A 25,786-nucleotide genomic window follows, 5' to 3' on the forward strand; every position below is an offset into this window, starting at 1 on the left:
AAATACGTCAAACTAAAAGATTCTGCACATCAGAAGAAACAGTCAACAAAATAAAACGGCAGCCTACAGAATGGGAAAATATTTGCAAACCTAATATCTGATAACTGGTTAATATCAAAATTTATTTATAAAACTTACAACTCAATTGCAAGAAAATAATAACCTGAATAAAAAATGGACAAAGTACCTGAAAATTATTTTTCCAAAGAAGACATAAAAATGGCCAACAGGTATATGAAAATGTGCTCAACATCAGTAATCATTAGAGAAATGCAAATTAAATGTAAATTTTCTCATTATGAGATATCACCTCATATCCTTTAGGATGGCTATTATCGAAATGGCTATTATCAAAATGGCTATTATCAAAATGACAAGAGAGTACAAAGGTTGGCAAGGGTATGGAGAAACAAGAAACCTAGTAAACTGTTAGTGGGGATGTACTTGATGCAGTCATTATAGAAAAAAGTATGGATGTTTCTAAAGAAATTAAAAATAGAAGTATTATATGACCCAGCAATACCTCTACTGGGTGAAAACTTCCCAAGAAGATGAAATCACTACCTGATGAAGACATTTGCCCTTCCATATTCATTACAGCATTATTTACAATAATCAAAATGTGAAAATGATCTAAGCGTACATCAATGGATAAAGGGCCAAAGAAAATGTGGCATATGTATAAAAGGAAAAATTCAAATGATAATAGATGCAGGTGAGATTGTGGCAAAAATGAACCTTATACACTGCTGGTGATAATGTAAATTAGTTCAGCCATTGTGGAAAGTGGTTTGGAAATTTCTCAAAGAACTTAAAACAGAACCACCATTTCACCCAACAATCCCATTACTGGGTGTATACCCAAAGGAATATAAATCATCCTAGCATAGAAACACATGAACATGTATGTGCTTTGCAACACTATTCACAATAGCAAAGAATTGGAATCAACCTATATGTCCATGAGTTGTGGCACGGAAAAAGAAAACGTGGTACATATACAACATGGAATCCTGTACAGTCATAAAAATAAAGTGAACATGTCCTTTGCAGCAACATGGATTGAGCTCAATCCAGAGTGAATTAATGCAGGAACAAAAAATCAAAAACCATATGTTCTCTCTTAAAAGTGAAGAGTTACACATTGAACACATGAACATAAAGAAGGGAACAATAGACATCAGGCCTTCTTTGAATGTGGAGGGTGGGAAGAAGGTGAAGATCAAAAAATACTTGTTCATTCCTGGGATGATAAAATAATCAGTACACCAAAGAGCTGTGATACACAATTTATCTATGTAACAAACCTGAGCATGTACTTCCTGACCTATAATAAAATGTGGAAAATAAAAAAGAAACCCAAGAAATCAGGAAATTGAATCAGTCATCAGAAGTCTCCATGAATGAAAAGCCTAGAACTCAGATGTTTTAATAGGTGAATTATAGAATAATTAATACCAGTTATACTCTTTAAAATAATAGAAGAGGTAATACTTTAAACTCATGTTATGAGGCTGTCATTACCCTGATAACAAAGCCAGACAAATAAGCCACACACACACACACAAAAAAAAACTACAGGCCAATATTCCTGAGAAATATAAATGCAAAGATTCTCAATACCATAAAATCAAACTGCATTTAATAGCATATTGAAAGGGTCACAACCCATGACCAATATGATTTATCGCAAGGGTACAGGGGTGTTTTGACATACAAAAATTAATCAATGTGGTACACACATGAACAGAAAAAAAGGAAAACACATAGAAATTGAAAATGCATTTGATAACATTCAATGTTAATTCATGATAAAAACACTCTCATATATATATGTGTGCGTGTGTGTGTGTGTGTATGTGTGTGTTCCTATATGTGTTGAGGAAAGCCCACAGCTCATATCACAGTCGATGAATAAAAACTGAAAACTTTTCAGTTAAGATCAATAACAAAGCAAAGATGCTCGGTATCATCATTTCTATTAAACATAGTACTGTAAGTCCCAGCAAGAGCAATTAGACCAGAAGAAGAAACAAAATGCATCTACATCAGACAAAAAGAGTAAAATTACAACTGTTTGCAGATAACATGATCAGGTATGCAGACAACTCTTATGCTACAATAAAATAACTTTCAGAACTAAGAAAAAACTTAAGGAAATTTGCAAATTTCAAAGTCAAGATACAAAAATCAATCATGAGTCTACATACAAACAAAATACCAGAAAATGAAATTAAGCAAACAATTTTATTCACAATGGTAACAACAATAAACTAACAAGCTTAAAATACTTTAACCACACTAGTGCAAGATTTGTACCCTGAAAATTATAACAAATTGAGGAAAGACATTAAAGAGGATAAACATAAAAGGAAAAATGTTTCATACTCATTGATTAGAAAATTTAACAGGTAATTTATTTCTATCCATGGCAATCTACAAATTCAATACAATCTCTATTATAATTCCAATGGCATTGATAACAGAAATAGAAAAAAATTTTGAAAATTCATATGGAACCACAAAACACAGCAAATTGCCAAAGAAATCATGAAAAAAAAAAAAAAAAAAAACCCAGAAGCATCATCATCAGACTTTCTGTTTTTAAAATATATGACAAAGCTACAGTAATCAAAACTGTATAGTATCGGCATACAAACAGACATAAATAAATAAAACAGAACAGAGCACACAGAAAGAAATCCATGCTTCCACAGTCAAGTGATCTTTGACAAGGATGACAAAAACACAATGAGGAAAGCATAGGATCTTTGATAAAAGATGCTGGGAAAACCACCTATCCATAAGCAGAAGAAATAAGTTAGACCCTTTTCTCAGTCCATAAACAAAAATCTACTCAAAATGAATTACAGACTTAAACATAAGACCCATAACCATAAAACTACTGGAAGAAAACATAGTGATACAGAAGAAACACTATTGGTATTGATCTAGGCTACAGTTTTATTTTGTTTTGACCTTAAAAGCAAAGGCAAAAAAAGAAAAAAAGGCAAGTAGAAATGCATCAAACTAAAATGTCTTCTGCACAACAAAGAAAACAATCAACAGAGTGAAAAAGCAATATATAGAATTAGAAAAAAATATTTACAAAGCATGTATCTGATAGGTGGTTGATATTCAAACTCTGTCAGGAATTCAAACCCAAACCATAAAAATCCTAGAAGAAAACCTAGCCAGTACCATTCAGAACATAAGCATGCTCAAAGACTTCATGACTAAAACACCAAAAGCAATTGCAACAAAAGCCAAATTTGACAAATAGGATCCAATTAAACTAAAGAGCTTCTGCACAGCAAAAGAAACTAGCAGTAGAGTGAACAGGCAACCTACAGAATGGGAGACAATTTTTTCAATCTACCCATCTGAGAAAAATCTAATATCCAAAATCTAAAAGGAACTTAAACAAATTTACAAGAAAAAACAACCCCATCCAAAAGTGGGCAAATAATATGAACAGACACTTCTAAAAAGAAGACATTTATGTGGCCGATAAACATATGGAAAAAAAAAAAAACTCATCATCCCTAGTTATTAGAGAAATAAAACTACAATGAGACAGCAACTCATAGCAGTCAGAATGCAATTATTAAAAAATCAGGAAACTATAGATGCTGGTGAGACTGTGGAGAAATAGTAATATTTTTACACTGTTGGTGGGAGTGTAAATTAGTTAAGCCATTGTGGAAGACAGTGTGGCAATTCCTCAAGGATCTAGAACCAGAAATATGATTTGACCCAGCAGTCCCATTACTGGGTATATACCCAAAGGATTATAAATCATTCTACTATAAAGACATGTGCACACATATGTTTATTGCAGCACTATTTACAATAGCAAACACTTGGAGCCAACCCAAATACCCATTAATGATAGACTGGATAAAGAAAATGTGGCACATAAACACCATGGAATACCATGCAGCCATGAAAAAGCATGAGTTCATGTCCTTTGCAGGGACTAAGATGAAGCTGGAAATCATCATTCTTAGTGAACTAACACAGGAACAGTGAACCAAACACCGGATGTTCTCACTCATAAGTGGGAGTTGAATAAGAAGAACAGTTAGCCACAGAGAGTGAAACAATACACACCAGGGCCTGTTGGAGGGTAGGGGGCAAGGGGAGGGAAGGCATTAGGACAAATACCTAATGCATGCAGGGCTTAAAACCTAGATGACAGGTTGATAGGTGCAGCCAACCACCATGGCACATGTATAACTGTGTAATAAACCTGCACATTCTGAACATGTATCCCAGAAATTAAAGTAAATTTTAAAAATAAATAAATAAAAGAAAGATGAAAAAAAGTAAAACTAAAAAAGCAAAATACATATTGGACCTTGAAAATAAAGCCTTGTCTAAAAACTCTTGTGAACTTAAAAATAATAGGTAAACAGTTTGAGTAGACATTTCTCAAAAGACATACAAATGACCAACAGGTATATTTTAGAATGTCCATTGATCATCAGTGAAATGCAAATTAAAACCACAATGAGACACTAGCTCATACCTGTTAGAACTGCTATTATCAAAAATATAAAAGACGAGTGTTGTCAAGGATGTGGAGAAAAGGGAACCCTTTTACACTGTTGGTGAGAATGTAAATTAGCACAGTCATTAGGGAAACTAGTATGGAAGTTTCCAAAGAAATTAAAAATATAACTACCATATGACCCAGCATTCCTCTTTCTGAGTATATATCCAAAGGACATGAAGTCAGTATGTTCAAGATATATTTGCACCCAAATGTTCATTGCAGCATTATTCACAATAGCCAAGGCATAGAAATATTCTTAATGCCAATCAACAGATGAATTGATAAAGAAAACACAGTCAAGTGATCTTTGACAAGGATGACAAAAACACAATGAGGAACGCATAGGATCTTTGATAAAAGATGCTCGGAAAACCAGCTATCCATATAAACTGAAGAATTAAATTAGAGCCTTTTGTCATTCCATATACAAAAATCAAGTCAAAATGAATTACAGACTTAACAGACTTAAACAGAAGACCTATAACCGTAAGACCCATAAAATGGTATATATTTAATATGAGATGAAATATTTTCAGACACAAAAACGGGAAAATCCTGCTGTTTGCAACAGAGCAACATGGATGAACCTGCAGAAGATCTTGCTAAGTGAAATAAGCCAGGCACAGAAAGACAAATGCATCATTATCTCATTTATATGGGGAACTTGAGAAAGTCAAACTCCAAAAGGAAGAAAAGAGAATGGTGTTTGCCAGGAGCTGGGGGAAGAGGGAAATGAGATGTTGGTCAAAGCAAACAAAGTTTTAGTGATGCAAAATGAGTAAGTTCTGGAAATCTAATGCACATCAGTTTTATTATAATTAAAAATGTTTTTTGGGTACATCTGAAGTGCCCTTACTACAAAAAAATGCCAATCATAGGATATAATCAATATCTTAATTAACTTTATTATAATGATGTTTTAACAATGTATATATATGAAAACAATTTTAATTTGTCAATTACATACACATGATTTTAATTTGTCAATTATATCTCAAAGCTAAAACAACGTCAAAATAAACTTGAACATAAGATACTATGGGAAGAAAAGGCTGTAAAGTAATTGAAATGTCAAATAATGCAAAGCTGACATTGACAAAGACTGGAGACCTCTAAATACCTGGGGATATATAATCCTGAAGTGCCCTGCACACTCAGGGACTAGTTCAGAGAGGTTTTAGGATTACAGTCACTATCGTACCTCATATTGTTCAGGACAGCCAAGTCATCAAAAAGAAGATTAGATGTCCTTCAGGACCTCAGGACAATGCTCCAGCTTCTAGAAATATTTGTTTAAAAAATAAAAATAAAATTACAGATACACCAAAAGAAGGAAAAAATTCAGGAAAATGTTCATAGTGTATTAACCCAATTGTAAAACAAAATAATTCATTTAAAATCTTACAGAAAATTGAACTGAAAGAAGAAAACATTAAGTGATATTATAAATCAGAAAGTAAGTTAAAATTCATTTTAACAACTGTGTATGTACGAGTCCTCAGTTCATGACTCTTCAGACAGTTTCATTACTCTACAGAGCTGGATGGAAATTTGTATTTCTCCAGGCTATGCATCTCTAAGCGACTGGCCAGGACTGAGGCTGCTCCCAGCCTCACAACATCAATGGACCACGCAACAATTAGCAGCAGAAGGAATTAGTCTTTACAATACGTATAAATTAAGTATACTATGAGCAGGGTTTTCACTTTAGCTAAAGCCTTTCTGTGGGGAACATGGACTCTGGAGGGCTTCTCTCTTCCCTTTCCAACAGCAAAAAATAAAAGAAGAAGTTCACCCCCAATTCTGCCTCAGATACGAATTAAAATGACTAATTCCATCAGATGGGAAAAGACATGGTAACTTCCCACATCCGGGAACCACCATTTAGAATTCAGAGCTCTATCCTCTATTATATTACTCAAATTTATTTCCTGTGGGTTTAGAGAAACAAGAATTAGAAACAAATGGCATTCTTGACTGCTCATAAGGGATTTGCCTCAATCTAAACTCCTGCTTCAACTTTACACAGTTCCTAAGTCTACAATGCTGAATTTGTGACTCTTCTGTTAGAAATCTTCAAAGTTGTGGCAGATCCAGAAACAAAGAGATAGGAAAAGTCATACATGTTGGGAGGACAAAGATAACAAGATTAAACACATAGGGAAAGAGTAATTCCAGAAGGGGAACATTAGGAAAAGACAGTGTCCTATAAAGACGATTTTGCCTTCTTTGAACCACTGACAGCTCTCTGATAAAGTAAAAATGACTCAGTCCAGAATCAGAGTCAGCCAGCTCTGAACAGAGTATTGCCACCCTGAATAATGTGCTCTACGTTAGAAAAGTAAAAAAAAATTCATTGGTATTTGAGTTTTGTCATACCAACAGAGGGAGCATTCCAAAGTTTTGACCTCTGTTATTATTAAGGGACTGAGCACGCAAATTAGCACTGGTACACAGGCCCTTAGTTAAATCATACTCACACCAAGTGCCATGGTAAGGTGTACTGCAAAATATCAGGAGTACCTGTAAATAAACCTAGTTTTGCTCAAGCCCTGTTATGGATAGCTTCATGTAGAAATTTTACATATAATATCTATGCTCCGGAAAAATTTCAGATTCTAAAGAAATTCACCCAAACTCTCCATTCTCCATCCTACTTGGCTCCAAATGCTAAGCACTATTAACCCACGTTCCTTGAACACCTCCTTTTCTACTCTTTATATTATTGGATATTTTTTATTTAGCAAGTCTTAGACAATGTTTTCAAAGAATTTTGGATTACAGATATGTCGTATACTTTCCAATAACTTATTCACTTACCCTACTCTTTCTCTATTACTAAAACAGTGAATCTCAATCTTTACTGCACATGAAAACCACCTGGAAATCTTAAGAAGAAAAAAGAATGCTTTGGACATATTCAACACCGACTGAATCTGTAAGGATAAGGCTTTGACATCATAAGAACTTCCTGAGTGACATTGATATTCATCTGTGCTAAGAACCCCGTACTAAAAGTTTAAAGTTAGAGGAAAAGCAACATAGAACAGCTGACATTTCAAAGTTCAAAAGGATGGTTTTCTGTTATCCAGTGTTATCATCACAGATGACACTGCAAATATTTTGAACAGAGTTTCATATGGCAATCTAAGCAGTATATAAGCAAGGCACTCAACACCAGGGCTCTAATCCCTGAATCACTCTGTGAGATTACAAACCATACTTTTATCTTCTTGCAGATCCCTGCCCCAAAAAGCAATTTGGAGAATGAAACTTCAAAACAGAAATAATCAAAATCTGATCTGAAACATTCAGCACAGGAAGAAAAATATCAGATGGCATTCATTAAACTCCCCAAAGCCCTGAGAAACACTGATTTGACAACTGAAATTATATCATCAGTTATAATAGCAGTATGACTTCTAACCCGAAAGAACGTATTGTAGTCAATATGAGGTTTGCAGGCAGGCAGATTGTCTGGTGCTTATTGTAAGAATATATATTTTATCTATAAAGACATCAAAGTGCTTGTGAGCAGGAATTTATCTTATGAAACTTTACTTCCAACTCTCAAGCATTATATACAATGACTTACTGATGAATAGCATTCCTATCATTGGATGGAATAATTAAAATACAGACCAGCTCTTTCACATTACAGATTTTTTTTTAAGTTGGTTTGATTGTATTGTTAAAACAAAGACTTAGTTTGATTTTAGACTGACTTTCCCAAGGTCTCATATTGAGAGAAAGTCAGGGATAAAACAAGCATAGACAAACAATCATCTACCTCAGTGGGGCCGGGGCATTTCTGCTCAATCTTGTTTCCTATTCTTGAAAATTTGGGAGAGTCACTCTCCACAATAACTATATCAAAACTTAGGCCCTTTACCCACATAAATGATACCCAAATCTGCACCTCTTACTTCATTGATTCTGATTATTCATAGATGTTTCAAGTGACAGTAAAACTGCACTGAATTCTTTGAATTCAGGGCTGAACTATTCAAATCATTCACTCTTTTAGAGCCCAAGTGAATTCTAATATGTAGCAGGAATGTGTTCCATTGTAAGCAAAGCTTAATGATCAGCTGGCATGGTAAAGTCCCAATTATGCTGGGTTCTCTTTCTCTGACTTCATCATTACAGATAACATTCGGGAAATATTGAATACAGTCTCATATAACAACTTAATCAGGTGAACTTGCTGAATAATTACCGTTTCATGGAAATACATTAAACTTATTCAACAAGTAGAAAAAGTTTAATGTAATTGCATACGGACATGTCTTCGGGCTCCGACCCCGTGGCATTATCTAAGGGTGAATGTTTCCAGCTGAAGCCCCAGTGGGCATGTGTTACAGTGTGCTCTTTTTGTTTAGCTGTCAGCAGGCAGCTGTGTTAGCGAATTAGACCCCATGCCTTATTGCAAGGACAGAGGGCTTTCTGTATCATGGGGTTTCTTGCCTTAGTGTACTGGAAGAATCAAATCACAAGTGGTCTTGGAGAATGAGTGCAAGGTTTTATTGAGTGGAAGTAGCTCTCAGCAGATAGGGGAGCCAGAAGGGAGATGGAGTGGGAAAGTGGTTTTCTCCTGGCATCAGGGAGCTCAGCGACGGAGCTCTCCTCCCACTGCCCTGGCCAAACTCCATGTGGTTCCACCAGTCAATGGTCTGCCCATGCAGGTCAGTTTGCTCTTCCACTGGTGTGTTCCTCTTGACGTTCAGTCGCTTGTGTTTGTGTCTGCTAGGGTTTCAGGGTTTTTATAGGCACAGGTTGGGGGCATAGCAGGCCAGGGTGGTCTTGGAAAATTCAACATTTGGCAGGAAGGCAGGAGTGCCTCTCCTCACCTACGTCCATGGGCACAGGCCCAGGGGTGCAGCCCTCGCCAGGCACCTGCTCTTCTCCTCCCAGCACTTCGCTTCCCACCTACCATATCAGTAAAGGTTCTTTTCCTATATGTTTTGCTCTTGCTAGATTTTAAATTTGCTTATTTTATTTTGTCTGAGTTTTTATGTAAAGATTAATATTTTTCTAAATCTTTAAATAGTATCTTCCAAACACAGCATTATTTTCAAAATATTCAAATAAAATTTAAATTATTAGGAAATAATTTTGAGTGTGTTCCAAATATTCAAATACATCTGGAAATTTCTCATATCCATGTTTACATACATATAGTTTTGTTCCCCACCCTTCTGGGTATCTCAGAGTTACCCAGACCCCAGAGTGGCCTATACTTTTGTTCCAATATGAAGGGCTGTTCTCTAGGTCATGGCTACACAAATGCATACCATGGATTATTTTTATTACCAACCACACTTTTCTCTTGACAGCTTCTCTGTGTGAAGCCACCTGTTTCTTAGACCCCGTGTTTATCTCTTTCTTAGTTTATTCCCTCACTTTTTTATAGTATGTTTTAATTAAGGGTGCGTGGGAGGCAAAATTTTTGACTAATATTCAAAGTGTCTTTGTTCCCTTTATATAATGTATTGACAATATATTTGGTCAATAATTACAATTTAGAAATTTCTGTCTTTCTGAAGTTTGAAGCAGTTATTCCATTGTCTTTTAGGTCCCAGTGTTTCTGTTCAGAAGTTTAATGCCATTCTGAGCTTTTGCCTTTTTTGTCTTTTTTCTGGAATCTGTTAGTACCTTACCCAGGTATAGTGAAATTTTACTCCCATGTGCATTATTGTGAGTCTTTTACTTTATTGTACTGGACCCTCTATGAAACCGTAAATATAAAGATTCCTATCCTTCAGTTCAAGAATATACTAATTTTCAGAGAATATCCACTTTTATATTCTATAGTCCTTGTTAACTGGATTTCTTCATTTTCATGTATTCTATCCCCAATTTTCATTTTCTTTTCACATTTGCTGTTCTAATTCTTCAGAGATATTCTAAGAGTTTTACTAGAAATGTTAAGCCTCATTTATAAGATCAATGATTTTAGAAAACCTTTTCTTTTCTTATTTCTTTCTTCAATAATAATGTTCTTACCTATGAATGCAATATATTCTCATCTCTCTGTGTGATTCTTTCTTTTAATATCTATAATTCATTGAATATTTACTATATGCTAAATACTATGCTAGGCAAATTATATACATCATCAAGTTTAATTTTTACAACCAAATTTTATGGTAGAAAATATTATTACCATTTGATATACAAAAGTATCAAGAATAGGTTTTTTGTGTACAGATTAATTCTCATTATGTAAATATTCTGTACTGTTTTGCCAAGTAGTATATAACGATTAGTATGTTATTTCCTATACAACTTTTTGTAACAAATATCAATGGCATATCAGTTTGACTGGAAAGTCCAAACTCCAAAAAGAGTTATATGAGACTACTGAGAGTGGAAGTGCTACTTCATTATAATATTTATACAATTTTATTATTTATAATTTATATATTATTACTAATTTTAACAGATTATTAATTTTTCAGATCTCTTTTTAGAGAGAGTAATCATTTAACAGGGAAAGTTTCTGTGTGACATATACTATTTAAAAACTTTCTACCCAGCACCCACCTCAGTGCCTGGAAAATTAGTTGAAAATAGTGCCTATAATTGAAAATTTTGAGTACAAACAATTGCTGTTCATTTACATTTATTTATTTATTCATTTAGTTTTCGAGATAGGGTCTCACTCTGTCACTCAGGATGTCATGTGGTGGCATGATCATAGCTCACTGAAACCTGAAATTCCTAGGCTTAAGCAATCATCCTACCAACCAAATAGCTAGGACTACAGGCATGTAACATGATGTCCAACTAATTCCTTTAAACTCATTTTTATACGCAGATATCAGCATTCATACATTAAAGTTTTTAAAGTAGAACTTACCTGTCTGTAGGCAAGGTAATATTTCTTTAAGTTTTCATATCCATAAAGAACAGATAATAATATTATATGCTTCCTAGAATTGTTGTAGAATTAACATATATACATTTTATATATAGTGCTTAGCATATTGTTTAAAACCTATGTAACTATAAATCACTTAGTAACTATTCATTGCTATTTCTATTATTCTCCCCTTTATCACCTTCATTATGTGACATATAAGAATAATGTCTTCTTGATGATTGGACTAGATTAAGATCAAACCCAGAAAATACAAAGGAAGTTTAATAATGTCATAAAATGAATTAAAATGTCATCATTTTAAGTATTGTTTTGCCGCTTAACAACATAGCACATGTTGACAGATGTAATTTGAAAATCAATCTTGAGCAGTATTTGAGGCTCCTGAATAAATATCTCTTCAAACAGTATAGTATTCAAGTTTTCAGGTATTTCCTATTAGGAAATTCATTTATTACATATAGCATTTTAAATTTTATTTCTTGAAGCAAACCTTTGGCTATTATCTCCAATCTAAATTAATTTCTCATTCCCCTATGAGCCTTTAGTATTTTATCAAGTGTTTATTAAAATACCTATCATAATTTTCTTTCAATTTATTTATTAATTTGTATTTTACCTCCTCACTAGATCCAAAGCTTCTTGCAGAAAAGATCAATAACATGTATATCTTTGTATTTCTTCCAGCAACTAAAACAATATCTTAGTCATGGTAGAAACTGAAAAAACTTTGTTGAAGTGAATGTACGTGATAATTATAAAATTAAGATTAGATTTATGTAGCACAGCTATATGGAAGCAATGTAGGAAAACCTATTTACCTGAGACTCTACAAGATTCCTCAAGCCAGAATTATTTGAAATTTGGTGTTACTTAAACTTAACATATCTGTGACTTTTACATGCAGGAAGATGCTACTGCGAAACACATTATGTGCTTTTAACTGAGTCTTCATTGGTGCTTAGAGGTTTGTATTCATCAATCTTAACACATTTTTATGTTGCTCTAATACGTAGCAACATACACCTTTAGCATACATTCTACTAAGATTATATAATACAATAAAATTAGTTAACACAAAAATGGATCAAACTCGAGATTTAATTTATAAGTAGTGTGATCCACTAGTTATGTACCTAGCTAAAAGCTAAAAGTATTTCAATACTTATTAATATTAAATCTAATCTCTTCTAGAGTCATATAATGTTTATTTTTTTGTTCTTTTAAGTCAAAGTGACAGGTAAGAAAAAAATTAGCATTAGATGGTGGAGCTAAGTAAAATCAAGTGAAAAAAGATTTTTTAATTTAAATGTATTTAAAATTGGGGCCCAGATATGTTCAATGGTGTATTCTAGCAAACATTTAAGAAAAAATTACCAATTCTCTACAATCTCTTCCAGAAGACAAATACTTTGTAACTCATTCTGAGTCCAGAATTGTCCTAATATCAACACCAGATGAATACCTTACAGGAAAAGAAAAACATAGGCAATAAATCTAATAAATATAGATGCTAAAACCCTCAACAAAATTTTAGCAAATCAAATCCAACAATGTACACAAAGAATAATACATTCTGACCAAGTGGAATCTCTTCTGAATATGAATATGTGAAGTTGATCCTACATTAGAAACTTAATGTATTCTATGGAATAAACAGGCTAAGGAAGATAAATCACGTGACCATATATATAGATGTAGACTGAACATTTGAAAAGAAATCCAACATTTATTTGTGATAAAAACTATCAGCACACTAGGAATAGAGGAGCATTTTCATAACTTGATAAAGAATATCTATAAAAATCCTACAGCTAACATCATACTTATTGTTGAGAAACTGGAGGCTTTCCTTCTAAGATTAGAAATAAGGCAAGAATGTTCACTCTTAGCAACATCTTTTTAATATTGTATTGAAAGTCCTAGCTCATGCAATAAGACAAGGAGAATAAAATAAAAGTTACACAGATTGGGAAGAAACAAAACTCTCATGTTCAAATTTAACTTGATTATTGATGTGGAAAATGAAAATAATTGACAAAATTCTTAAAAGTGAAAAGTAATTATAGTAAGATTTCAGGATATGATGTTAATATGCAACAGTCAATTATTTTTCTATATACCATTGATAAACAAATAAAATTTGAAACTAAAACAAAATACCATTTACAGTAGTACCTAAAGAATAAAATACTTAGGTACAAATCTAACAAAATATCTACAAATCTATATGAGGGAAATGATAAAATTCATAAAATGAATCAAAAAGAAGCAAATGCATGAAGACATATTCTATGTTCACAGATAGGAAGACTCAAATTTGTCAACATGTCAGTTCTTCTCAACTTGATCTACAGATTAAATGCTATCCCAGTCATAGTCTCCAGAAGTTACATGAAGAGGCAAAAGACACAGAATAGCCAACCTAATACTGAAAGAGATGAACCAAGTTGGAGTACTGACACTATCTAACTTCAAGAGCTCCTGTAAAGATATAGTAATCAAGACAAATTTGTATTGGTTAAAAAAATAAATAAATAAAAAGGCAAATGGATACATGGAGCAGATCAGAGAGCACAGAAATAGACCTACATAAATATAATCAGCTAATCTTTGATGAAACTTCAAATGCAATATATGGAATAAAAGATAGTCCTTTCAACAAATAGTGCTGGAACAACTGGACACGTGCATGCAAAAAACAATCTGGACATAGACTGTGTACCTTTCATAAAAATTAACTCAAAATGAATAGTAGACTTACGTGTAAAATGATAATCTATGAAACTCCATAAGATAACAGGAGAAAAGGGATTTGGCCCTTGGTTATGGTGATGATATTTTACATACAACACCAAAGTACAATCCATGAAAGAAATAATTGATAATATGGGCTTCATTACAATTAGAAACATCTGCTCTGCAAAAGACATTGTGAAAAAAATAAGACAAGCCCTAAACTGGAAGAAAATATTTAGAAAAGACATATCTGATAAAGGATTGTTATATAAAATATACAAATAATCTTTAAAACGCAACAATAAGAAATTTAACAACCTTATTTAAAAATATGCAAAAGACCTGAACAGGTGCCTTACCAAAGAAAAATATAGAGATGGCAAATAAGCATATGAAAATATGTTCAACATCATATGTCTTTAGATAATTGAAAATTAACAATGACATACTACTACACACCTAATAAAACAGCCCAAGTCTAAAACACTGACAACAACAAATACTGGCATGAATGTGGAGCAACAAGAAGTCTCATTCATTACCGGTGGGAATGCAAAATGGTACTGTCATTTTCGAAAAGCATTTGGCAGTTTCTCACAAAGCTAAACTCTTATTATATGATCCAGCATATAAGCCCTTGATATCTACCCAAAAACCCTGAAAACATATGTCTGCACAAAAACCCACATATGAATGTTTGTGGCAGCTTTTTCATAATTGCCAACATTTGGAATCAGCCAAGATGTCTTTCAGTAGGTGAACAAACAAACTGTGGATAAATAAATAGGTAAGTACATCCAGACAACAAAATATTATTCAGGGCTAAAAGAAAATGAACTATTAAGCCATGAAAATATATGAAGGAATATATTACTAAGTAAAATAAATTAATCCAAAAAGACAATATACTGTATAATTCCAATTATTTAACATTCTGGAAAAGGCAAAACTATGGAGACAGTAAAAAGATCAATAGTTGTCAGGCATTGGTGATGGCAGGTATGGATGAATAGGCAGAATTCAGAGGATTTTTAGAGCAGTAAAATTATTCGGTATGATACTATAATTGTGGATATGTCATTAAATATTTGTTAAAACCCACGAAATGTACAAGTGCTATCCCTAATGTCAACTATGGATTTTGAGTGATAATGATGTGTCAATACAGGTTCATTGATTGTAACAAATATTCCACCGTTGTATGGGATGTTGATAGTGAAGGAGGCTGTGGATATTGGGGGCGGGGGGCATACGAGCAGTCTCTACAAATTCTGCTCAATAAACTGGAAAGTACTTAATAATAAAATACATTGAAAAAAGTTTGGGGAACCAAGATAAAATCCAAAAAATTTGATATAAAGTTAAAACAAAACAAAACTAAAGCACACACACACACACATACACACACACAGAGGGAGAGAAAGAGAGAGAGAGAGAGAGAGAGAGAGAGAGAGAGAGAGAGAGAGAGAGATTAAATACTGACCTTTACTTTCCCTCAGAAATAGAGCACTTTAAATAGACCTGGGAAAGGAAGCCTGTGCTGGCACAAAAACGGTTTTATGTATCCTTTTGTTAACTTTGAAATATGCTCCTGGACCCCTTAGCCCAAAATATAAAATCTATAGGCTTGGGTTAGGCCTTCACTTGAGATTTGTTTATAGTTTTTCCATATGATCTTCTGTCACTCTACTAAGGTTCTATCAGCTATAAATTTTCCACTTGGAAATTCCTCTTGATTTTTGAACATGAAACCACTGCACGCTATGGGCAACTTGGGATTTCTTTTTCAATTTCCTCAAGACCAAGGAATATGTCGTACCACTTAGACTATAGCCATGCATTAACAATCTACAGTTTCTGCCTTTGACAGCTGACAGCTCAGCGAGGGAAAATAGTATTTTGAAAGCTGTGGGAATTCAATCATCGACTATTCTCTCATGGGCTCTCTTCCAAGGTATTGGACCTGATTAAAGGAAGTGTTACTTTTGGAAGTATGCATTGCTATCAAGTAAAAGACACACACACAGAGCTACGGCCAACAACAAAGCAGCATATAGTTATGACCATTCCTTATTCGACCTCAGCCATCCCACAATTCTCTACTTTTTTCACATTTATTTTCTTTCGTTGTCAACTGTGTGCCACAATTCTCTATTTTTTCACATTTATTTTCTTTCGTTGTCAACTGTGTGTGTGTGTGTGAGACAGAGAGAGAGAGAGAGTTCAGGAGTTTTTGTGCTGGGAATCATCAGGCCAAATATAAAGTTCAGATATAATGAAGTCAGTCACTATCCTTTATTATAGTCAGAAGAACCAGAAATAGGTCAAGAGACATTTGCTTGCGTAAAAAGATGTGAGCCCAAATCTAGGAATGTCTATTGATACAAGAAACAACAGAGTTATTTTAGATATAATAACACAAGAGATCCAGAATCCTCAACTTAGATGTTTGGAAGTAAAAAATAACACCAATAATTCAAGACTTATTTCCTCTGATTTGTATCTTGAGGAAATAGGGCAGAAGGTATGGAAGTAAAATGTGTTAAAAGTGGAAGGCTGCTTGACCTCAAAGCTGTAGGCACATGAAGGAAGTTTTCTTTCTTTTTGTTTTTAAGAATATGAGAATAACTAATGCTTACACACAGGAGACAAGAGTCAAACTCACATTTTAGAGTCAGGAATATATGAGAGCTCCCCAACTGGTAAAAGGTGGCTAAAATACAAGTGCAAATGATATTCATCAGCTGACATGATAGCTTATATTATGTGAAGCTGTTTTCTGAGGAGACAACAGGAAGAAGGCATAGCCCCATAACCTCACCAGCCAGAGCCTAAGCTCAGCTGCATGATGGCTCTGTGACTGGATTCACAATGTTTTCATTCTACCTGTCAATGAGGTCCCTGAGCTGACTCTATGAGACCAGGTGTTATTATAGCAACCATGATGGCTCGTGTAAAGTTTACTTCATAACCAACAGAAAGAGAAATATGAGTGTAAGTTAGCATAATACAGAGAGAGAAAGAGGAGCAAAATCCCATTTAAGATGATCCTGCAAATCAGAGCTTAATAAAACAGCAAGAACCAATCATATTCAAAAGGCAGCTGACAAAAATAACTTTCTAAAAAAATTTTAAAGAAAAGAGTATTAAATTTCTTGAAGGCATATATGAAGGAATAGCATTAACAAAAATAATAAAGAATACTGATTAATCAGCAAACAAAAATTTTTTTAAAAAATTGACATATAAGCAGAATCTATTAGAAGTCACTGAGACTGGAAAGCAGTACTGAGCAATTCACCCATAATGCAACCAGAATACTTCAAAAGATAAGTTGTTCAAAGCTACAGAGAATTCAATAGCAGCCTCCAATATTTATTCACTAGGCATTCAGTAAGAAGATACTAGAGAGAATAGAAGAGAAGTAATATTAGAAGTGATAATGACTTAGAGTTTTCCAGAACATAAGAAAGACAATAGTCAACAGATTAAAACAGGCATGTTTTACTGAGTGCCAAGTAGACAAATCAAAATAGATTTATAACTATACATATTGTAGTACAATCAATGGAACATCAAGGTTAAAGACATAAAATCTGCAAAACTAGCAAGAAAAAAGACAAATATTGTGTATATAGATGATGACAAATAGCAGACTTCTCATTAACAACAGTATAAGCAAGAAAAGAATAGACTAGTAGCTTCAGAATGTTGATTGAAAATAACCATCATGACGCATTATATAGTCAACGTATCAGTCAAGACTTAAGAGGAAGTAAGGGGAAAAATCAATTAGACTTGCAAAATCCAGTGGCAGTTTATCACCCACAGACTTTCTTGAAAGAAATATTAAAGGAGGTGCTTCCACATTAAGAAAAGTCAACAGTACGGAAGTCTGGTGCAAACAGAAAGATAGTGCAATTAAAAAAATACTGAAATATATTTGTAAATTTAATTCAATATCGTCTGTAAAATAATAACCAATTTTTTACTTAAAGCCTTTAGAAAAGAGCAGAGGGTACAGAAAATTCTACTAAAAAAAGCAAAAAAAAAGAAAAAATCTATTTATCTAAACACATTCACAGCAATAAATGATAACTGAGAAAGTTTGTGGCAATCCAGTCTCTTAGACTGGACGTTTAAAATTCTAGCTACATGCAACTTGCAGGAGTTACTCCTTGGACACACATTTATAGGATTCTTAAACAAAAATAGGATGTATAGACAGGATAGAAAATGTCAACAACATTAAACCAGAAAATATATTACAATATTAAATCAGATAAATCGAATTTTAAGAAAAAGACATCAGCAGTTATAAAGGGTAATGTTACTATGAACAATAATTCAACAAATGTGGGTTAAAAGAGTTGCTGCACTAATGGTGTAGCCTAGGCACCTGGTCAACATTAGACAGACTTCATCTGGAAGTATAACTCAAATGCCTTTGAGACTTCATCATCAGAAGACTGCTGGTGGTAGTCTCTTCCTTATCTTTCTCCTCCTATTTCACATGCCTCAACACCTGAAATCTCATTTTTTTTTTTTTTCTGGAAAGTATAGTTTCTTCCATGTTGAATACGCCCATTGTAAATATTAAACAGCTCAGCATAATAAGTTAAGTGACCCATGATGCTAAGATATCAAATGGCTAAAAATGCAATCTTCAGCTATAAGGTTTGGCTCAGAGAAGTGCTTCATGAAAGAACAGTAGAAATACTTTTGGAAAAGAAAAGAAAGTGATTCTATTATATCTTTTTTTAGGATGATAATTTTGATGGAAAACCATCTTATCAGTAAGGAATTTCTAATGAGAAGAAGGATATTGAATCTCTCTACATCTTTCTACATTTCTTTCTGTTGTTCATAGAATCTTCAAACATAGAATAAAATTTGAATTAAAAAATAATAAACTGCCAAGAACATATCAGAAAAGAGCTACTTAATTTCTTTTGCTAACAATATATTTTCTCTTTAAAATTCCAAAATGAAGACTGAATATAGCATTATTGCTAAGAATAGCAAAAACATTTCAGTTTATTCTGCTGAATAATACATATTTTAAATGTATTAAAATGTGATTTCGATGTAAATATAACTTATATTTTCAAATATTAACTTCAACTGCACTCACAGACCTTTTGTTCTCAGGGGATACATACTGCAGAGATACAGTTCAAGAACACACGGATATTCAAACCTGGTATACCAGTTGCTAGAAGACCTACAACTCTACACTTCACAACAGAGAAAACACACACGTCATAATGTGACCCAAGCAGATCTGCCTTCAATTATCAGAACTGATGTGGCTTCTAATGAACACAGATGTTCCCCAACAAATTGATCTTTTGTCTTAGGCTGTACTGTGTTTCTCCATTAGAAGCCGATTTTATTCCTTCTGTCAATCTTTGCCCTGTTCTTCATTTCCACTGGTGCGATATAGGTTTTCATTTTTCTCTGCTTCTCAATTGGTTTTTCTTCTACTCCCTCTCTGCCCCAGTGTCTCATTTGCATTATAGACAGAGCAGTATTTCTAATGTGTAAGAGTGACTATATTGCTGCTTACTTTAAAGTATAATTAGATACATAAAATACAATGTGCAAAAAAAAAAAAAAAAAACAAAAAAACAAACGGCAACAACAACAACAACAACAACAACAAAACAAAAACAGAGTGCAGTTGAAATTCCTTGGCATGGTATGAAGTCTTCAATGGTGTAACATTTCCATATGCCTGTCAAGTTTCTTCTACTGTCCCTACCCTAAATGTATGACATATAACCAAACCTATTTGTTAACTTTTCTCTGAATACATCAGTGACTTTTATTTGTCTGTTTTTGGGTACTCTGTTTCCAAAGCTGAGGATCTTTCAATCATTTTCAACTTACTGTAACTCCTCTAAGGTACCTTCTTGTGAATGGCCATGGCCCCTAACAAGAGGAATTAACTGTAACCTGCAATGCTATTCCATAACACTATGCTCTTTCCTGTTCTGTAACGTCCCACTATTAAACAGGTCAGCTGGATGAAAAATGCAGAACTACATGCTAAAATAAAATGTAATGATCAGAGCTGGGCAACTTGATACAGTGCAAATACAATTAAATGCAGATTTTTTAGTGAATCTATTTTCCCAGGATATGGAGACAAGATTGCTTCAGTTTTTCTTCTTGTTTTAGCTTGGTGCTGCTCCTGAAGATTTGGCAGGTTGTAGAATACATTCACAAGTGAGGAAGACGACTTAGAAGCTCAGAAGCAAGGAGGGCTCCATTTAGATCTCCACACTAGAGTGTATATTAAATATGACACTAGATGATTGAGCTTTGAACTTAACCTCTGTCAGTTACAACTCCTGTGACCCCTGAGTAATTTACATATTCTCTCTGCACCTTATTCTTATAACTATAACACAAAATTAGCAATAGTGCCCATTTCATAGCTTATTATGAATATTCAACAGATAGCTTTAATTTTATATATTTTTAATAATTATATAATTTTATATAACTCTTTAATAATTATATAATAATTATTATTTGTTATTTAATGCTGCCTTGACCAAATTTGAGGCTTTGGCTAGAGACTGGTTCATTCCCCTTCTTAAGCAACTGTTTAAATTTGGTTGCATTTTCTTTGTTGGGTTCTTGCATTCTGGGGCCACTATGCACCAAGCCTGACTGCCCTAAGGCCAGGTACCACAGGATAGGCCCTATGCCCTGGAGTCTGTGAAATTACTCATTATTCATTTTACGGGAATCTTGGGAAACCTAGATAACTTCTCCTCACTTGCCATACATGAATTGCCTCTCGCAATAACAACTTGCTGTTATCCCAACCTTGGGTGCTATCACCTGTGTGACCCTTGACGGCAGTCTTCTCTTATTTGGAACACAGAGTAACAAAGGTTTCTGCCTGTCAACTATTTGAGTGTCAGAGTGTTGTGTTTCACCACCAAAAGAATTTTTAAATTTTATAAAATAATAAATACATGCTAAAAACCATGAACAAAGTTGATTTTCAACTTTACGAGTGGAAGAAATATGGTTATTACTAGTCCACATGTTTTTCTTCTATGTATTCAATAGCAAGGCCAACTGAGAGGTAAGCAGACTGGTTGTAGTATACTTGAAAGGCTCTGACATAGTATTGAAATCTTAGCCTCTAGACCAGTAGATCATAGAAATGTCTACTCCATCATCTAGATTTTCTCAAGGGGTACTTTGCTAGTATTGTTTGTGTGGTTCAAGAAATAATAGAAATACCAGGCACAGAAATTGACAAGATACATTTAGTTTATAGAAATTGAGATGATAAATGATACTCTAATTCTCATGCTTATGCAATTCCATATTTCATACTAAGACATGCATAGGTTTCATTAGAAAAAACATTAGGAGATCAGAACAAAACCCACTGCTACAACAGTTACTTTAAAATTAGATCATCAACCATTATTTTCTCATCGAGAAAATGGCCACTACCTTGGAAACACTTTTGGTAGAATGTTTGCTATAAAATGCCTCCCAGAATGTTATTTACATCATACATGGGAATATATCTTTATTACGATTTACTCTGTGATGTCAATTTTCCTTAGAATAAAAAATACAAGAGTAAACCTATATTCATGCTTATTGGCATCACCAGTGACCACTTATCTTTATTTAGATCTCTTTTTTTGTTCAACACTCTGATACTAACTTTAACAATAAGTATAAACTGTTAATTGAGCACTTCTACTATCAGACAATATAGGAATTTAGATCTGTGTAATAGAACATAGACTCTTAATTATTATAACATAGTCCCTCAATATGTTCTATGAAGCATTTTTAATGACATATCCCATATCTGATATTTATCCCCATCTTCATTCTCTTTGATGTTAAAAGGAAATAGCTCTGTAAAAACCTACCCTTTGCTGTCTACTCTGAAATTCACTCTACCATGCCTACAAGTCATTGCATTTTTAATGTTCTACACATTTTTTATTTCCTTTATCCATATAGTTGCATTATTTCTTTTTTCCTCCTTTCTTCTCCTGGACAAATACTTCTCTCAAAGCTGAGTTTGTACTTTAATGTCTACTCTTTCTTTCTTATGTGACTGACCCTTGTTAAGGCAGAGCCTGTGTAAGTCTTCACCTCCATGCTGATTACCATTTTCTGAATGGACCCTTTTATTTTATGATTCCATTATCACTTCACACTCAGCAATAACTAATGGAATGCTGTTCTTGGATCCTTGCATTTCCCCAAATTCAGTCAGCATTATATTTCTATAACACAGATTTTGCCTTATATTCCTTTGATTTATACCTTTTCACTGCCTATATGGTCCAAAATCCATTGTATGAAGAAAATGGAAGTATTTTCATGGTCAGATTAAAGTCTAATGTGTTCATTATTTCTCCAAATACTTTCTTAAAATACGTGTATGAAATTGTGCACTTTTTGTCTATTTCTTCTTGTCTTTAAAAATCCTCTAAGCATTCTTCATCTGTGAAGACTTCCTTTCCCCAAGACATTATATTAAGAACTTTTATTTTGTTACACAGTTATCTAATACTTGCCTGTATTTTAACATATGTCACATTATATTTCAATTAATATTGTGCATGTCTTTCCTTCTACAGAGAATTATTTTTGAGAGTGGTGCTCATAACCTTTCCAAATATTTAACTATTTGCCCACTGTCTGGCAGAGCTCTTTGTCATAGTAGGTGCTAGCTAAATTTTTACTGAATGAAAGAATATAATTTGAGTGTATAATGCTATATTGATGACATTGGGGATGAGTAAATAGAATAAGTTTTTCCTGAGAATAGATTACCTGCATTCAATTCCCTTGATCCTGAATCTCCAATTTTTACTACGGAGCAACTCACTTGATAGGTTCAGGATAGTTATATACTTTTCTGTGTGACAGGTACTAAGTTTTCACAGTGTAAAAATTGTGGCTGAATTCTCCCTTTGACTTGGATCCTGAAATCTTCTGACAAAGTGGTATTAAACTACAGCTAAAATGTAGCTATACAGCTTTTTAAACCATCACTGAATTTTCCATTAAGGTTCAACTACAGTACATGATCTTTTAAAGAGTGACAAAGACTATATTTCTGTTACATAACTAGGGCTTATCACACTGAAAAACAATTGAAACTATTCAAATTCTTTCCCTATCACTTCTGGGTAGAAGAATTATTTTCACCTCAGCTGTTTTATATTGGCTACATGTGCAGAATCAACACATTGAAGACCAAGTTTAATTTGTTCATTCTCAGGAGAAGCATAAAGGCTATATATTGAGAGATTGGATTCACAAGTATATTCCAATCAAAGATAGTTTGGTTTTATATTTTATGCATAAGTATAACATCATGCTATATATTCAGCTAAGACATATTACTTTTTCTGTCATATGCAGGGATATAAAACACACAAAATACTTACTCCAGCAATGGTGTCTTTCAGCTCTCTCTGAAAGGTAGCATATGTATGAAGTCATGAACAGATTGCAAGTTACAAATCTTACATTCTGTCATTTTCAGTGTCAAATGCATCCAATGCCAAACACATCAAAGCTAGTCAAATCATTATGAAATTATTGGTAAGGCTCTCTGTTGCTTTTCTATTGGTACCATAACAAATTATCTCAACCTTAGTGGCTTAAAACAAGATTCATTTGTTACCTCATATTTCTATTTTTTAGAAGTCTAAGTACAGTTGGAACCTCTGTGCAAGCTCTTGTAGAACTAAATCAACGTGTTGGATGGGCTGGCTCCCTCTCTGGAGGTCATAGGGAAGACTCTGTTTTCATGATCACTCAGGTTATTGAAAAAAATCCAATTCCTTGAAATTGTGGGAATGAGGCTCCTTTCATTTTTCAAGCAAACAAACATAGGGATAAAATTGGAATCTCTATCCTTCAAATGTCCAATTTCCCTTCTGCTACCAACCAAGTAAAATCTTTTAAGGACTCATATGTTTATATTAAGCCCACATGAATAATCCAGGATAATATTTGAATTTTAAAGTCAAGTAATTAGTTAATTGTATCTGCAAAGTACTCTTTTCTATGTGTTCACAGGACTAACATCAGGAGGTCAAGATTATAGGTGCCAGAATTATTCTTACAACAGGCTCTTGAAATGAGTATAAGAAATTATATTGAGCATGAAATTCTCCTTCCATTATTTTAAAAACTACTGTCCCAGTAGTGAGTTGATACCAACGATCAAGCTAAAGGAAGCTTAAATTTACTGTGATTTCTCCTTAGCTCATTTCTTCACCCTCTAACCTCCAGCAAAACATGTCTAATCTCATAAAGAATGCAAATGGGGATACTGGGTAGGATATTTTAAAAATTAACCTTACATATAGTTGTTAAAATATCATCCACAGCCTCTGCTGAATCACTGAGTTTTAGAAGTAATTATTCCCACTTGATAATGATTTCATGCAATATTTTAGTATAAATTAATTTTAAAAGCCTTGACGTTATACTGTTAGAAAAATATAGTAAGAACCCTGAAATTTCTCTCTATCCAAGTATATTTAAACTTATGCAAATAACCCATAAGAACAGTAGCCATGCTTTGCTCAAGTGAAAATAAGATAACCAGAATTTGATTGTAACAAGAAATGGAAAATAATTATTATAACTTAAATTGATACTGTAATTTAGTATGTTAAAGATCCTTTATCATATACCATATTAAAGGCTGAAATAAGTGAAACCTATAGAAATCATTTTCTTTTCCTCAACTAGCATTATTTCCTTCATCTTATATGTTTTCTATTTAAGCCAACATCAATATAACTTAAATATTAAGTTAGGTGAAATTTGTTTCTTCATTCTGTGAAATTCACAAGTGTTAACTCAAATTGTTAAGCATATGTTTCAGGGTATGTTGAATACTTTGTAAGGTTGATGAGTGTTTCTGACAGACAACAATATTTTCAATACTGTTTTCTATACCAATTAAAATAATAAAATTTAGATTCAGAGAGTGGTAGACTTTGGATTTTGGTACCGAGGCCTAAATGTGTATCATTGAAAGACTACTTTGCATCCAGTTTTGGAGTCTAGGAAGTCTATTGGATTTTGCCATTAGAAAGTAATTAGAGGAGGGTTGAAGGGGTAAAAGAAAAAAAAAAGAATATAAATGTATTAGAATTATTGAAGTGTACATTTTTAAATGGTAAGGATGATAAATTATATATGTATATTTTATCTAAGTAAAAATTAATGAAAAATAATAACTAGAGGGTAAAATTACAGGATAGGTAAGCAATAAGGGTGAAAGCCACATTATAATGGCACATTTTGGGTTTTGCCTAGGTAGAAGTTGGAGAAATGGAAATATCAAGTGACCTCTTAAAGAAATTTAGCAGCCATCCAACAAAATGTAAGGTGATAGTTGAGGAGGAAAGGAAGGGCACAGAAATGATTCTTGATTTGTTGTGTTTTACTTTGAAGCATAAAGGTCACCTGAGAATATTTTGGGCAAGAAAACAATCAATAGAAAGAAAAAGAATTTCTAGAGAACAGCCAATAATGGAGCAAAGGTTTTTTTTGTTAAAAAAAAAAAAAAAAAAAAA

The 25,786-nt window shown here is 33.4% G+C and overlaps 1 protein-coding gene across 1 annotated transcript in view; it reads right to left on the reverse strand.

Annotated features, from left to right (window-relative positions):
- NECTIN2 (nectin cell adhesion molecule 2) overlaps window positions 1-20,109 on the reverse strand; it is a 56,558-nt gene extending 36,449 nt beyond the window's left edge. Inside the window, exon 1 of the mRNA XM_017874283.1 lies at window positions 20,092-20,109. Coding sequence (XP_017729772.1) covers window positions 20,092-20,109 — 18 coding nt within the window. The remainder of the gene's footprint in view (window positions 1-20,091) is intronic.
- Window positions 20,110-25,786: the final 5,677 nt, after the last annotated feature.

Source organism: Rhinopithecus bieti, unplaced genomic scaffold (genome assembly GCF_001698545.2).
Source record: "Rhinopithecus bieti isolate Rb0 unplaced genomic scaffold, ASM169854v2 scaffold_7888, whole genome shotgun sequence".
Classification (NCBI taxonomy): domain Eukaryota; kingdom Metazoa; phylum Chordata; class Mammalia; order Primates; family Cercopithecidae; genus Rhinopithecus; species Rhinopithecus bieti.